Source organism: Accipiter gentilis, chromosome 33 (assembly GCF_929443795.1).
Source record: "Accipiter gentilis chromosome 33, bAccGen1.1, whole genome shotgun sequence".
NCBI lineage: Eukaryota > Metazoa > Chordata > Aves > Accipitriformes > Accipitridae > Astur > Astur gentilis.
In genome coordinates, this window is record NC_064912.1 from 19089803 (window position 1) to 19106514 (window position 16712).

A 16712-nucleotide genomic window follows, 5' to 3' on the forward strand; every position below is an offset into this window, starting at 1 on the left:
CAGAGAGCTCTGCGGTCCCATGTGCAGATTTGGTGGGGAAAACCCTTCGATGGCACCTCCAGGGCACTTCCTGGCTCATGAAGCTAGGCAGGAGCTGCCCTGCAGAAAGGCGAGGCAAAGCAGCTCGCTGCCCTCAACAGCCCCGCAATCAGACCCTCCATCCTGCTGTTCACAAAGGGTCCAGCAAAAGCACGTGCTGTTAAATCTACCTGGCTCAAAAGGTAAGGTTTTTATGTAGAGAGAAGAAATCACTTTGTCCAGCGAGTTTATTCTTTACGATTGTGCTTATCTAGAAGCTACCAGTCTCCGAGGTGGCAAAACCCTTTGCTGACTCCCTGTCATCATACCCCTGCTCACAGACTTCTCCTTGGGAGCCAAGCCAGGGCCACGCTCGCCTTTACATGGCTCTGTTACATGGCTCTCGGAAATAGGTGGAATCAGACTCTCAGCAAAGCACATTTGATTGGTTTACAGTTTCAGAGTAAACACAAAACACAATGTATTTCCAAGAATGTAAAGGTTTAAACAAATTTACCCTGAATGGGAAAAGCAAAAGACAATTAAGATCTTAGAGGAGCTGCAATCTCTGTATGCGCAGGAGATGGCCGGGGAGGTCCAGACAGCACGTCACTCCACATCAACAGGTACTGTGGGTGCTGGTGGAAACAAGAGTAGGAAACAGCCTTGGTTTCAGCAATTGCTAGTTCCAAAAGCTTTGCCGTATTTCACCATTTTCAGGGAATCCAGGCGGGAGGGGGACATGGAAAACATACAATCAAATGTTACAACAGGAAGGTGAAACTACGTGGAGGTTTGCAAGTCACCTGAGGCTGAAGAGCCAGCCATGCAGTTTGGAGAGCCGAGTTTCTGCAGGAGATTGGCTGGTGACAGGTAAAGCACAGTATGAGAAAATCTACTCAAAACTCAATAATTAGTTATTGAGAAAGCATACTGCAGAAGCAAAGGTCACTGCAATGCAGGACAGAGGTATGGGGAGGAGAATGGCCAGGGACTACTCCGAGATAACAACATTTCTGGTGTTGTCCCAGAGAGCTCAGTTCAAGGCTCTGCAGTTATAGCAGTATCGTTGCCTTGGTGTTGCCAAGTTTGATGTCAAGAAACTGTCTGCTCAAGAGGTTGATCTAATGAGTCACGTCACATTAGATCAATCTTTTGAGCAGACAGTTTCTTGACATCAAATTTGACAACACCAAGGCTCTGCAGTTGTCATAGCAATATCGTTGCCTTGGTGTTGTCAAGTTTGATGTCAAGAAACTGTCTGCTTGAGCGATTGATTAATGAGTCACGTCACATTAGTCTAAAGTGACGTTATCTGCAAATCTGAAAGAAGGGCCGTGCCTTGATCCCAACACAAGCACTCCCCAACAGGATTACTGCACATCCTCCTATGCAAAACCCTGAGAAGTCAGGGCCATTTCTGTTGGGAAGGATGGAAAACTGATTAGGAGAGGCCATTAATTCCATATCTTTGCTAGATACATTTGAGCACACTTACAAAAAACAAAACAAAAGACCGTTTTCCTTACATTGTCAAGTTTTCTTTGCATCTTCTACTACTTCCATATCATCCTGCCATATATCGGTACCTCTTTATGTGTAATTATTAACTGAAGGTTGGGAGTGGTCTGGCTGGGAAAAGTAAAACTCAGCAAGTATTGCTGGGTGCTGCTATTTCATCATCAGTATATATATTTACATAGTTTTTGAGGACAGCAGTTACTTTTTTCTTTAGTCGTTTTACAAGGTACAAAAGAGATGATAAATTAACAAGTGATATATAGGAGCAGACCGTCCAGCTTTGACAAGCCTGAGGAAATGCAAGTTTTCCTCCATAATCACTGCAGTTGTTTTGCAGCCTGCTTCAAGAAAGCCACACATACCTCGCAAAGGTGGAGCTCTGCCTCCTGCTACTCGAGGAACATCGCTACCACCATAAAACAGCCACTCTGGGTATACAAAATACTTTTGTTTGTGACACAGAAAGTGACGAAGGTCTAGTCATGGGGTGTCCCTGCCCCAAATAGCCCACAGTCTGAAGGACAGGGTAGGTCATCCAGTGGCTTCAGGGAGTCCACCCTGTCCACCCGGGCTGTCCCCTCCACTATTTCCATTACAAGACCAGCTTCCCTCCAGCGAGTGTAAAATATCCATGACAAATAAACACCGAGGGCCTGGTTTTCTTTTCATTTCAGTGTAGATCAGGAATAACTTAATCCAGTGTGTTTAACCAGAGTACAGCAGCCTAGGTGGGACAAGTGCCTGGACCAATCCTTCACTGTGTCCGACAAGAGCCAGAGGTAGAGTTTGAGCATGTGGCTGCTTGGGGGTAGCCAAAGGCAGCTCTTCACTAGCTCCACCACAGCCGTTTTCCAAGTCTAACAAGTAATGGCCTTGTGACAAGTGCACGCATATGAAAAAGAGAAGGAGCCACGTTGCAAACATCATTTACCACATACACAGGTCAGGTCCAGGCTGGTTAGTGACCTGTACATCTCATGGCTGCAGATGTGTGGGACTCTAAATCAGGCATTTCTCTTTCTATGCCCAGAACAGGAGGAACTGCTAGAGTTTAGACTGACTGACGTCTTGCAAACTCACCAGGGAAGGGCAAAGAAAGAAAAAGTCCTCAAACCACCCTTGAGGTACTATGGCTGCAAGAAAGAGATATGGAAAGGAGCCCCAGGCACAGCCAAGGGGGGCCCTTGCCTGGAACGATGCCGGTAGGAGAGCTTCGTCTTTTCCCACCATCACCTTCAGGATCAAAACCTGCTCTTTACTGTTCTTGAAGGTCACCTGCGATAACACATGACCTATCAGCACCTTTAATGAAAAGCCCAGCTGCTAAAAGCTGATTTTAAGACTACAAAGAGGTTTTAGACTTCCAATAAATAGAGAAAGACTTTTTAAAAAAAAAAAAATCAGACACTAGAGCTCACAAAAATATCCTTTACCTCATGAACAAAGGAAGCAGTTGAACTTTCACACAGCCTGGGATGAGGGATTTTGCAATATCTAATCCAGAAGAAGATATTTCATTTCCTCCTAGTTTCACCAGCTGCTGCAGGCACTAAAGCATTTTTTGGTGGCCAGTGGAATCCGATTCAGAAATACTTTGAGCACACACAGCAGCGCGGCACTTCTCCACCCCCAGAAGCGGCTGCATTGCAGTAGCTTCAGAAGATGCACGGCCATCTTCAATGCAGGGGGTTTGCTAACTCCTCACAGGCAGGTTTACTTTATGATAGTTAGGACTCACGCGTGAAGAGCTGTGGTAACTGGCACTGTTTGTACAGTAACGGTAGAGCTGGACGGTAAGTATCTATACCGGGGCTGTGTGCAGGACCTTCCTTTCCAGGTGATGAACTTGCAGCGTGTGCACAGCACCAAGAATGCACTTTGCAATACCTGCAAGCTGAGTTTTTATTTAGATCACAGTGAATTGCTGCAGCTTGTAATAGTTTTCTCCTGCTACAGAGACCAAAGATCCATTAAGGCTGAATGTGTTTCTCTATTCTCCACCAGCTCAGGCTGGTAAGGCAGCATTTGCTGGAAGGAAGAAAAAGTCATTTTGCAGTGCTGCTACCTGAGCTGTCTTAGAAACAGTCCCAGCAAGGCCTCCTACAGCAGTGCTGGGAAAAGACAGTGCTCGTTTTCTACAAGCCCTTGATCTGCTTTTTCCACGAGGAAACTGTACGTGATCGCCATGGCTTTGTGAGCCGGCACATGGAGAGGGGCTGGCTTCCTCAGGCACTTTCATTCTCCTTTCTGCTCCTTGCCCATCTCTGCTTTCCTCTGCCACCCTCCCACCTCAGCATGAGTCCCACTCCCTTTAATTTGCAATCTCCTGCAATGGACTTGTGCCTGGGGCGTCCCTGGTTATTGCCTCCATGCAGGAGACCAGGGCTCGGGACACAGGGGTCCCGTGCCCCCACCGCGTCACGGACAGTGTGGCCTCATTGCACCAAACTCCCTCAAACCTCACACTGGCCAGCTGGGAGGGGTGAAAGCAACAGAAAATTTTCCTTTAAATGCCCTTGGGATTCAGCTGCCCAGCCCAGGGAGAAAGCTGCCTTTTGCAAGAGGTTTGCTCGCTGCCTGTGGCATGCCGGGCAGGCCCCTGTTTACCAAGCACTTGTTGCAATAATTTCATAGCTCCTTTATAAAAATGGCATGACTTTCTAAGGTTATGCAAAGGACAAAAGCATGATTTAAGAAGAAAAATTCCAGGAAGGATGAGAATGTAAATTAAGCTGCTGCAAGAGAAAGTTTCCTGCATTGTTTTCTACAGAAAAAAAAAAAGGGGGGGTGGGTGCTTGATGAGTGCATTGTGTGGTTTGAGGCCAACGCAGCATGTGTACATGCTGGGACCTGGCTATGGGATGTGAAGGGAGACAGAAAGCAGGGTTGAGTTTCCAAGGGGTTTCAAGCCTCGAGGAGTCTGTGCCTCTACAGCGCACAGCCCGCCCTGCATGCTCCAAGAACTGTCAGGGGAAAATCCCAGCAACACAACCTGTACAGCCAACGGCGAGCAAAGCAAGCACTGGTGAACGTGTAGAAATACTCTTTTCACTTGGGCAAAATCTATTCTTATTTCATGCTACATATGGTAAAGTCTGATCACAGACAAACCGTTGTATTCCTCCCAGATTAGTCAGAGAAATGCTCATCCTATTCTTACCCTTTCCTCATTCCCCACTGCCATCAATAAGCAGAATATGCAAAGTGCCTTATGTCTCCTGTGGTTTCCACCAGCACTAGTAGCTCATGTTAAAAGTTCACCTTTATTTCAGAGCAAAAACAAGACCTTTGTGTTCCTTGCCCCCTGCAGAAAACAGGGAAGACAATATTTAATCTTCACTCAAAAGCCTGGCAGGGAGAAGAGTAACGTGGAAGAACTGTTGTTTCATTAATGTTTAATTCTTAACGATTCAACACATTCTCATAGCAATTGTTATCTGAGAAAATTCTCTTCCTCCACCACTGATTGAGACTTACTACTGTCCCCTTGCTTTGACCTACTTCTAGAAAAAGGAATTACCCCCAAATCAGGAGAAGCTGCAAAAGGGTGAGGAAAAAAGGCAGAAACCACCAGGTATACCTGCCCTGTACAGGACAAGTGATTTCAAAAGCACAGCTCTCAAAACCCAATTTTGCTGTGTTTGTGCTCAGAATGCATTAACTGATTCCATGGGTGCTTGGAGAGAGTCTGGGGTGTAGGAGGCAGACTGGAGTTCTCATTTTGATCAGCAAGAGGATCCACTGGTGAAAACTGCAAAAACTTCAAAATAACATACTGCAATGTGTGGGTATAGGCCGCTAGATTTGAGCAATGCAGAGTCTTGGTATACTCTGTGTGAAGTCTGAACATACCTCAGACTGTTTGGAACAGATTTTAATAGTTCTGGACAGATCTGAACTGAGAGCGATATCTCACCCAGTCACTGGCAGTGAAGTGTGTCAGTATGGCAGCGGGCTCCTTCCTGATAACTGGGAGATAAATTCATGCCTTGGGAAATTTTGCAGGTGATGCATTTCTTGTATACAAACAAAACTCTTCAGTATGATTCACCTACCTGGAAATATACATTATTTTTTTCTGCTGCTATTTCCTAGTTGACCGTAATTTCACAAACAACTGCATGACTAATTCCTGATGCTGGCTTTGTAACCAGTTGGACTTCAGGCTCACATCTTTACGCTTAAATACGAGTCAGCTTCCTGTTGGTGTACTCCCCTGGAGAGGGCAACAGTTAATTCAACTGCAACTACCTACAAAACCGTCACAAAAACCATGGTAAGAATCCTGAGACGTGTAGGGTGAAATTTTCCAAATAACTTTAAATAAATTAATGAAAAGTCAGTGATGTTCATGTTCCCAAATGACACAGAAGGCTCTGAGAATATTTTTCCTTGTTCTGTGGTCAAAATCTCACATTTTATTGCATTAATGGAGAGAAATGCATGCCATTAGGCAGTCTGGGCTTACTGGCCCTGCAGGCTATTACATTTCCATACAATCCTGTTGCATCCCAGAGAGCGAGCTGTGCAGATAGCAGCAAGAGTTTTGTCCTCTCTGTATTAGTTAAGCCAGTTACCTTTGAAAATTAGCAGCCTTTCCATAGATGTAATCATATCTGTACATAAATACACATCCCGCTGTAATCCGGGGTCAGACGGCTGGGAAAAGAGCTGCGTGAAGTCTCCCTGGGGTCCCCCCCCCTTGGGGTCTCCTCTCCTTGGGGTTACCACTCCTTGGGGTCACCCCTCCTTGGGGTCACCCCTTTGCTCAGGAACTGCATTTAAGCTCAGGCCTTTGTCCTTGCCCAAAGCCCACGGTGGATATGGCTGTACCATGCATTTTTCCCATCCTGACTCGAATTTCTGACCACAGTGCAGTGGGACTCAGAGGGCCAAGGGGGTGTCCGGCCCCAGGGCGGGTGTCCAGACCCAGCTGCCACTGTCATGCTAGAGAGTGAGCAGCGGGTTGCATATCTGGCCTCAAATAGGGGTCATCTCCTGTTGCCAGCCCGTTTCTTCTTCCTTCCCCGTGCACCTACTGTCAGGTGCCAGTTCCCAAGCTCTTGTTTAGCAAGTGCCAAAGATAAAAGCAGAACATCAAACAGCAGTCTTCCTCTGAGAAAGGCAAACACACCCTTTGCATTTTCTCAAGCACAGGTTTTTACTAATGCTTCCTGGTAATTACCGTCATTGCCATCCTGTGCATTACCCTGTTCCAGTCACAGATTAAGCAGCTGTTGGGAAGAGACACCTATTCAGTAGACTTCAGTGAGCCCGGTCTCACTGACATAAGTAATTGAAAAATAGGTGCTTTGTTGGTAGCACCCATGCCCGGGAGCACTGCAAGGTGCCACTGTCAGCAGGTGCCTGGACCACGCACCAAGGAAGCCTTGGCCAGACAGCGCAGGATGGAGCCATGCTTTGCTCCCTGTCCCCAGGAAGCAGCCACTCTTAGGAGGGGTCTTTGTTAGGAGCTCATTTGGTAACAGGCTCTACAACACTGGCAGCTCCTAAATCACAGGGCTGGAACCGGAGGGTTAGGTGGGAGCATGCACCACACCAGCCTGCCGGGGCTCACTGCGGGTTTCTTCGGCCCCAGAGCTCCATCCCCACCGAGCTCACATGTCGCCCACCCACGTTGCAGCTTCTCTGCCTGGTCGGAGCACCCTCAGGCAGGCTTGGAGCAGACGGGGCAGCAGTGGTGCGAGGACGCGCAGGGATGCTCCAGTGTCACACAGTCCCTGTGAAGGACACGCGGCTGAACACTGGCACCCATTGGGATCTTCCATGGGGCATCCACCAGGCTCCTGCTGGGACCTAACAAAAGGGTTGTCCAAGGGAGAGCAGGAAGGAGGGCTGCCGCGTCCCGCCTCTGCTCTGCACCATGTTCCTTCCTTCGGACGGAATTAATTAGGCTGTACTCTTGGATTCAGTTAGACACAGTAAAGTGAATTTCCTTGCTCTGATTTGAATCTGAGCATCTCTCCATTTTTTTTCCTCGCCTGCTTTGAAACAAGATGGTGCTGGCCATGAAGGCAAATAGAGAAAATTGGGAGCACCTTTTCCTAAAGAGCCAGCTCTGCTCTTACAGCTGGCCAGAAAGGGGCAGGTGAGGCAACACTGAGCACAAATCCCTCTGTAAGCAACAGCTTCTTTCCAGGTTATGAACCTTTTCCTTTGAAGTAAAACATGCTTATATTTTAACTAACTCAATAAATGAAATCACTACACAGGAAGCAAACAGACTGTTAACAGCCGAACAAGGAGATTGCTTTGACTTAGAAACATCTCTGCAGCTATTTAATTGCTTGAAGGCTAAGCAATAAAGCACTGTAGGAAATTCCCCAGGTCTCTCTTCTAGATACCAGCATAACTTTTTTCCTGAATTAAAAAAAAAGAATGAGGTCATCACACCACTTAAATATTTATTGGTGGGTAAGGAAAACAAATATAAAGAATGTCTTTTCCCCTACTTGAATATTTCTTTCGTGTGTGGAATTTAGATATATAGTTGTCTATAACTTTAGACAAAGCCATTTCAGTAGTTCCTATCAGTTACTTATGTCTCTTCTCCCTCCCTCATGAATATCAGCAAAGAAATGCTCTCATGAAATTGCAAATAAAAAAAATTTTAAAAAAAGGAGCACTGGTAAATAGGAGGCCTAAAGATGGAGATCCAGATTATCAGCTCAGTGCTACGCAGACCAGGAAACAGACCAGCCATTTCCACGTAAATCACACTAAGTTTTGAAATCTTTTCAAAGGCAAGTCTTTGAAACATTTCTCTAAAATAATGCATTACCTACTAAACATTACACCATGCTATGTTAAATATATTGGAGGATAATAGCTGAAAATGAGCAGTGTTTTTCCAGCAACTTTCATACAAATTGTGTCTTTGCAGAACTGGTGGCACGACAGCACTTAACATCAGGCAAAAGACTCAAGATGCATTTCAAATAGGCTATGAAACAGCCTGGAAGGAATAGGATGTGGAAAGGTACAGCTATTTGTAGGGGCAGGAGCTGCGAAGGATAAAGGTCCCAGGCCACAGCTGCCTGAAGGGACACAAAAAGGGCTGGTGCTGCCTGAAGGGGAAGAGGAGGAGGGAAGGGAGGCAAAAACCTATCCCAGCCAGCCAATACAAGATTTCTTAAGATGGTATTTTGGTCCACCTCCATCCCAGCCATAAATGTTTGCATTAAACAAAATAATCACATTTGTCACTCAACCTGCAGGACATGAAGAGGTAAAAAGTGGAAGTGGATACCAAATTCACATTCTAGAGTGCACTGTCCACATTGGGAGACTTATCCTGTAACCTCAAAACCTCTAATGGCACAAAAACGTCAAGCCAAAAAGAAGGAAAGGAGCAAGTCTGTGCTGCCCTCTGTGACACCCATCAAGAGTTTCCCAAGGCCGCTGTGTCTCGGAGGCTGGCTGTGGGGTGTGCTTCACGTGGTCACACATAGGATGAACGGGCAAAAATCTTTATCTGCGCTTTTAGCATAGTGCCAAGCCGCAGCTAATTAACCTTACCAAGGGGTGAGAGACCCAGCTCTGAAGCTGATGCTGTGCTGGACCGTTGCCCAGGAGCTGGGTCACCATCCTCACGTGCTCGCAAGCCTGTGGCTCACCAGGAGTAAAAGGAAAGCTGCCGAATGTCCGCTGGAGACTGAAGAGCTGAGGCAAGGCCTGGGCTCTCCTTCAGCCCCAAGCAGCCCAGCCACAGGCGAGGGCTCGCTTCTTCAACGTGCCTGCCCTCGTGTAACACGTGCAAATGCTCTTGGAAAGAGGCAAGTAAATCCTTCCTCAATGTAGTTTTACAAGCACATGACAGGTGTTAAAACACGTAACATTTGATATGGGTGTGTTCTGCTACAGGTGCATGAGTTGGAAATGAGTTATCCATTTGTTTGTTCTTGCAATCACACTGTTGATTGTATCACTGTGCTGGAGATAACGCTGAAGTGTCCTTCACTGCTGTCGGCAGGTAGGAGAGCTGCTCCATGCCATGAGCTCTGTAACACACAGTATATACATATACATATATATATATATATATATACACACACAGATGTGAGGTGGACAAGCACTGGTGGGGGGCTCATGTCACTGCACCGTGTGAAGGAAAACCCGCCCTGTTCTCCTCACACACAAGATTCAAACCCGGAGCTTGCTGCCGTATTAGCAAAAAAACCATCAGAAACGCACGCTTCTGCGTGTGGTCTTGAACGTCATACGTCCAGGCCGAGCCTCCTCACCCAGACCCGGGAAAAGCCCCGTCCCTCCAGCCAGCGCCCGGCCGGGGGTACGGCGAGGCTTTCCCGAATCCCCGGCCCCGGGTCCCCGCGCTGCCGGGCTCGGCCCGGTCGGACCGTCCGCTGCCGCCTGAGGGAAACCGGGGACAATTCAAATGGCGGCTTCCCGCGGCGGCCCGTGGTGCACCGCGACGCCAAGATGGCGGCGCCCAGCGAGGGCCGGCCGGGTCGCGGCGCTTCGCCGTTCCCAGGCACCGAGAGCGGCTCCTTCGCTTTTCCCTTCGCCGTCCCGCACGGCGCCGCGGGTTCAGGGGCGGAGGAGTCGTCCAAAAAGCCGTGCCGAGCCTGCACGGATTTCAAGAGCTGGCTTCGCGAGCAGAGGAAGCGGGCGGCCCCGGGCGGCGGGGTGAGGCGGCGGCCGCTTTCCCGTGGGAGGGGCGGCGGGGGCCTCCCCTGTCCCCCCGGGGGCCTGGGGGGGCTGTCGTGTCCGTCCCCCCCCTTCCCAGCCCCTTAGAGCTGTGAAGCGGGCCTCCACCCTGCCCTCCAAGCGCGATGGGGCTGTGTGCCCCCCTCCTCAGGGTGTGAAGGGGCCAGGGGCAGGGTTTCCCCTCTGTCGGAGTGTGAAGGGGGCCTCCATCTTCTCCCCACCGGGTGTGAAGGGGGGGCTCTGCCGTTGTCCCCCGCTGAGGGTGCGAAGGGCCTGTTTCCCCTCCATCTCATCCTCCCACCTCAGCGCAAAGGGGCTGTTTCCCCACCAAGCACCGTCCTCCACTCACAACCCTTTCTCCTGCTCCAGGACACCGCGGTCACGGAGGAGAAAGAGCCACCGCCGGACTGTCCCCTCGACAGCGAGCAGCTTGGCCGAAACACCTGGGCATTCCTGCACACCATGGCGGCGTACTACCCCGACCACCCCACCAGTGCCCAGCAGAAGGAGATGAGGGAGTTCATCAACCTCTTCTCCAAGTTTTACCCCTGCGAGCACTGTGCTGAGGATCTGAGGAAAAGGTGAGTTGGTTCGTCAGGGATTTTTTTGGTGGCTGCTGCTGAAGGGGCTAGCCTGAAATGCTGGGCTGCAGCAGCTATTTGCATATCAGCAGCTCTTCCTGCATTTGGGCTTAGCTACCTGAACTGGTTTCTTCCACTATTGCATAAATCAGAGATACACTTACTCAAAAAACAAATACCTTTTCTTGTGCTGTTAGGTCGTGTGCTGCCTCCAAGGCATCCCTGAGGCAATTTCAGGATTTTCTTGTTCAAACTGGATTTGCATGCTGTTGTGGAATTAGACTGGGACTTGAAATAATTTGGCTTTCAGGAGGCAAGAGTTCTTCTACCCCAGAAAATCCCCTTTATTGGCAACCTCAGCAGTGGAGGCAGAGACCAAAATGGGCTGTGATGTTTGATAAAGTGTTCTACTCCTGTTGCTGTCAACTTATTTCTCGAAAGTTTCAACTCCTCTTTTCTGGATGATGAACACAGGAAAAAAAAGTTTGAAACCTAGTTATTGATTTAGCAGGCATCACATGGCAAAGCAGCTGCTCAGTTTTTTTCTTTTTTTTTTTTTTTTTTTTTGTTCAGCATTTTGATGAACTCAAGTACTTCTTGCTTTTTATCATAGATAGGCTGGTTTGACTCCTGTGTCTTTTGCAGTTGACAAGACTAGGAAGTGAACGAAAGCAAGCCAGTTGCAGCCATCAGTATTTTATAGTGGAGGTTTGGCCTCTGATAATTACTGTTCTCTGTGTGCTCTCCTCTGGGTTCTCTTTGCGACTCATCTTGCAATAGCAGAAAAGGCAACTCTGGCTGGCTGTGTGCTATGTGCCTGCTTTGGGTATTGAAGTTGGTGACTGTAAAAAAAGTAACATTTGTTTCCTCTTCCCTGTTTGCAGATTACGTACAAATCAGCCTGATACTAGCAACAGAAATAACTTCTCCCAGTGGTTGTGTCTTCTTCATAATGAAGTGAATAGGAAACTGGGGAAATCTGAATTTGACTGCTCTCGTGTGGATGAGCGCTGGAGAGATGGTTGGAAAGATGGTAGTTGTGATTAATCCATAGAGACTGCTTTGGAAATCTAACTGACCAATTCAGTCTGGTGTCCAGTCACTACAGGGAGATGTGTGAGTCAGTAACTGTGTGTTTGTGTGCTTGTGTGTATGACTGATAAGGCTTGTGGAAATAAAGGTAAACCAATTCTAAAAGTAAATTTGAAAATCTTATCCTAGTAATATTTTGATAAAAGATGACATAAATGTATCACCTGAGGGACTGAAGCCTTACATTTGACACAGGAATTGCCAGAAGCCTGTGAAATTCAGTCACTGATAACCTTGTGGAGACTTTTTCATTATGACATTTCCTTATTTTAGGGGCATTTGCTTATTTCTGTGATTAGAAATCATTTTCCCTGAACACAGTTGTAGAGGGCTGCCCTGTGGCATTTTACGTTTATCGGCAGATATTATCCTGATGTTTTAGAAAATGCATCTGATTAATTGTAATTTTCATTTTTGTTTTTCTGATAGAGAAAACTCATGCTGTGTTTTGTGCCAAGTCTGTACCCCCAGCTCTTTCTTTCAGAGATCTCCAGTGCTTCTGGTTAAACTTGCATCCAGTTCCTTTGATAAAAGGTCTGAAGGCAGGTACATTTAATTTAAATACTAAAATCATGGAGCTCAGATTTCTCGTTTTATTTTTGTCTTTCAACTTATGTAAGAGAACACTGTAGAAAGGGAAACTAAAGCAGGACAGAAAAAAAAAAAGACTCACCTGATGAATGGAATGAAGTGTGAACTGGGTGAAATTCAAACGTTTTAAATTAATTGCTAATTTTCTTTGGATTCAGAAATGATATGATGGTAGGTGTTGCCAAACTATTTAATCTTAAAGCAGATACCCTATTCATCTCTGCTGTGAACTTTCGTCTGTCATGAAAATAGCTTGAGACTGATGTCTATAATGAAGCACATTGAGCTTTGTTTAGCATACAGTATTTCTGAGATGTCACTTGTGTTTTGAAATTCTTAATTGGTACTTGCTGACCTGGTTGATATTCTGGTGTTATCCCCTAGCTAAAAATCTCTCTAGAACAAAAGAACTTTACAAGGCCCCTGCAGTACTTCAGTCCTGCTTAAGACTGCGATGTCAGCTTTAGATAGTATTTATTGCGCAGGGGACTCTTTTGAGTCCTTACAGTAGATTCCCTCTGTAGAAACTGGTCAGAGTCCATGCTATGTGTATTTTTCCTAGGTCAGCTATACTGCATCAGTGTATTGATACATAAGTGAATTTTGGATTCATTCAGTATAAATTATTTACACCACAATGCATATAAACATGTCTGTCTATAAAAAGAGACAGCTGATGAAAAAAAGTAAAAAGAATTTCACGTTCTTAAAGTAGATAGTGATATAATGCCCTTATTGCATTTCTGGCTGTGAAAAGTTTGCAGGAGTTTGCACAAACCATGACAATAGTAGGCTTTTTGCTTCTGTACTTCCTGCTGAGGTTTTCTTGCTTATTTCAGTGAGCTTCCTTATTTCATGCACTACAGTACATTTGTAAATACACTCTTGCTGATGGTTACCTGGAAATGTTAATGGCACTTTTATGATAGTATCAGAGTGATGACAGCTCATATCTAAGAACTTTGATCTTCAAACCTGTGTGTATGGGGCTCATTAGCGTTTAGAAAAGCAGTAAGAACTTTGGAAATACATTTTAAAGTTTTATGGCATATTCAAGTTCTTTCAAGTTGGACCTGTTAAAACAGTATGAGACAAATTTTATGGACTGCTTATTCTTGAAGTTTTTTATGTAGTAACGTTTCTAAACACAAACCCAACAAAACTAATGATAAGGTACTTTATCAAGTATGCAGGCTGACTTAGGACTTGAAGGTATCATTTGGGTTATTAAAAGCACTCAGAAAATTTCCCTATTAGCATGTTGCGGTTCTTAGAACAAATAAATTTCAGCCCTTGGTTTTTGTCTTTTTGGTAATAAACTCAGTCCCCAAAACGAAGCTCATTGATATCCACTAGTGGGGAGAGGACCAACAAAAAGGCTGTAGCCCTCCCCTTTTGTCAGGCATGACCTAAATTACCCAGTTCTGTCAGGATAGTTTTAGCAGCTGGGGGTGTGGACAGGCGTTGTCATCTGGACTTGGTTGTGCTAGAGAAGGAATTTACTGTTCTTCCTTTCCAGTCTGCCCTCAGCTATTCTCAGTGACAATTTCATCGCCCATGGAGCAGATGATGAGATTTCTTCCTAATTTGCTTCAGTGTAAAAGAGCAGGTTGGTAAAACACCTGTCTCATCCCTTTTCATCTTAATACTGAAAATGGACCAGATCAATGGGTTGCACTTACTTGTGCAAGCACACTTGATCTCTGCTGCCAAGTGATAGGACCACTGCTGTCTTGTGCTGGCAAGCCGCTGATGATAGGCAGGTGCATGGTAACCTTGCACCATATTGCAGCATCTGTCCACATATCAGAGTGTAGAGAGGAAAATAAACGTGTATCCTGCTCAAAATCAGGGGGAGCAGGTGTGGCAGCACAAAATTTTTGTCACCTTGTGTTGTTCAAGGAGGTGGTAGAAGTGTGCAGAAGGAAAGGCCCCTTCTGCCGGCATGTACTGTTCTGCTGGCCTGGCAGTGGTGCAGGCATAGGGGAAGAGCCTTAAAGCTGAAGCCAGCATCTTTAGCAAATGCTTCCTAATAATGAAGCCACCAGCTGTGGCTGCTAGGATGTTATTAGGGCAGTTTGTAACTTTGCTAAGTGGCTATTTGGTAAAATATATGCTTGCACTCTGTTCTCTCGTGTTTATGGCTTTGCAGAAGAGCTTTGATGTTTCTCAGGCATATTGTCATCTCTGTGGACTTGACTGTGTGGGGAGGGGGGGGATTATTTTTTTTGCTGCTCATATGTACCACTTCTCAAGTTTTAATCTTAGGTAAGAAATTTCTATTGAAGATACTTGTATTTCTGTACAGAAAATTGTGAATACTCTTCTAAATGCACTTGATTAAATCTAGTTTTAAAAATATCTGTATTCAAATTATATTTCCTGTTGATGTGAAAATAATAAAGCAACTGAGTTCATTCCTGGCTTCCCTGCTGCACGAGACCTTAGGAAAAGGCATCATATTGTGCTGGTGTGTCTAACCTGCATGCCAATATATTACTGTCTGAGCTTGATTGCTCGACTGAGGTTGTGTGATTCTGTGTATCTGTGTGTGTGTGTGTATTGATCAAGCAAGGTGGGTCTGCGACTGGTCCTTTTCTGTTGTGCTGCTGAATTGATGCAATTCTCTGTGGGTCAAGAAGCTACAAAAATGCAGTGATTTTGTACAACAGGTCCTTGCCCATCAGATCGGAGTTTGGTTTTATGTGGGGACCAGTGGGATGTTTTATGAGGTTCAAGTGTGGGTTTTTTCCTATGTTTCTAACAGCATTAAGGGTAGCATTAAGAATTGGGAGTAGCTCAAATCTTGCTGAATTTGAGCAGGTTGGCAGAGGAGGTTGTTATCTACTGAAGGGCAACATTTGTTAACTGCATATTCACCACACAACCATGCACATCCCATCACATTTGCCAGAAAGGGGAAGCTGCTTCCTATCAATATGAGGAGCCCTTGCAAGACAAAAGCATAGTCAGGAGCAGGTGCTATCTAAGGAGCTTGTGGGACCTTCCTCGAGGGCTGCTCCTATGTAACAGGCACCTGGCGAACCTTTCAGCTTCACAAAGGACTTACTGATTTCGTGGACTGGTTTGCATTCATAGCTGTAATTTTTTTCTTCTTCTGTTTTCCCCCCAAAAGCAAAGAGCAGGGAGCCACGAGGGAATTGTCCACTTCATGAATGGGAGGCAGAGTTGCTTAAGCAAGTAACAAGTGCAGATGTTGGTGGAAGCACCACTATGCCTTTAACATTTTTCCAGGGATTAGCTGTTCCTTTGCAGTGTGTTGGGTGTATACAGTCTCCTGTTTACAGTGAGATTCCCAAGAGTTGCTTTGCTTGCATCTTTTGCTCCAGCCTGTTACAGGCAGTGTGTGATACTTCTTCCTGTTGGAGTTTTACAGGCTTGGAGAGGGAAGGGGTTAGATTTTTGTTTTGGGTTTTTTGCCCCTTGCAAAAAAATCAGCATTGATTTTATTTTTTTTTTTTTCTTTTTTTTTTCCCTATTCTTGGAGGGGCTGTTGAGGTTTTTTGTCTGAATGATGGAGGGGAGCTGTTCAGTATTTTGTGTAGTTAGGAATACGCACTTCAGTAGAAACTGCCAGCAAGGTTATGTGAAGTCAACTCTTGATTTTGTAGGCTAATAGGAAATATAATAAAGCAAGTAAAGCAAAAACACAGCTAATAGCATGTAGGCAAATCAGCAGTTAGAACGTAGAGGACCATCTGAGGGGATGGGGGTCAGTGTTGAGGTGAGCTGGAGCACTGGCTGGGGCTGGCAAGTCCCGTAGGGAAGTGTACACGAACACCATATGCCGATTCCAAGCTGGCTGACATAGCCAGTTCAGGTGTATCTGCACCGACGCACAATTGATTCGCAGTCGAAGGAGCTGAGAGCTGGTTGTAGTTGGCATGCAGCATGTACCTACTGCATGTCAGAAAAGTTGCCACAGCTTGCAAAACTCTGGAACAAAGGTTGGTTCCTACCACTTAAGGATAAATGGGAGGTAGTACCCTTATCTGTGCTGGGGTATCTGTTATTGCTGTCAGTTCTTAATTTTTGTAATTACTCTTAACGTTTCCAGAAGTAAAGTCTAACAAGCAGCACTAGCATTTATCAGGCTTTGAAACTGTTCTGTTCCCCTTGGTGTGTGACAATCCTGCCTGTGCTTACTGGGCTAGTGAAGGGTAGCTAATGCAGCCTGGAAAGTTATGCCAGCATTTGTCT

At 46.0% G+C, this 16712-nt stretch overlaps 1 protein-coding gene across 1 annotated transcript; it reads left to right on the plus strand.

Annotated features, from left to right (window-relative positions):
• Positions 1-9978: 9978 nt before the first annotated feature.
• Positions 9979-14894, plus strand: GFER (growth factor, augmenter of liver regeneration). Its single transcript, XM_049791479.1, has 3 exons — positions 9979-10206; positions 10597-10808; positions 11693-14894. The coding sequence occupies exons 1-3, from the start codon at positions 10000-10002 to the stop codon at positions 11853-11855; spliced, it is 582 nt and encodes a 193-aa protein (XP_049647436.1). The 5' UTR covers positions 9979-9999; the 3' UTR covers positions 11856-14894.
• The last annotated feature ends 1818 nt before the right edge of the window (positions 14895-16712 follow it).

Coding starts and splice junctions, on each gene's coding strand:
- GFER (XM_049791479.1), top strand. CDS start 10,000: ATGGCGGCGCCCAGCGAGGGCCGGCCGGGTCGCGGCGCTTCGCCGTTC. Junction 10,207..10,596: donor GGGCGGCCCCGGGCGGCGGG/GTGAGGCGGCGG, acceptor CTCCTGCTCCAG/GACACCGCGGTCACGGAGGA. Junction 10,809..11,692: donor GCTGAGGATCTGAGGAAAAG/GTGAGTTGGTTC, acceptor CCCTGTTTGCAG/ATTACGTACAAATCAGCCTG.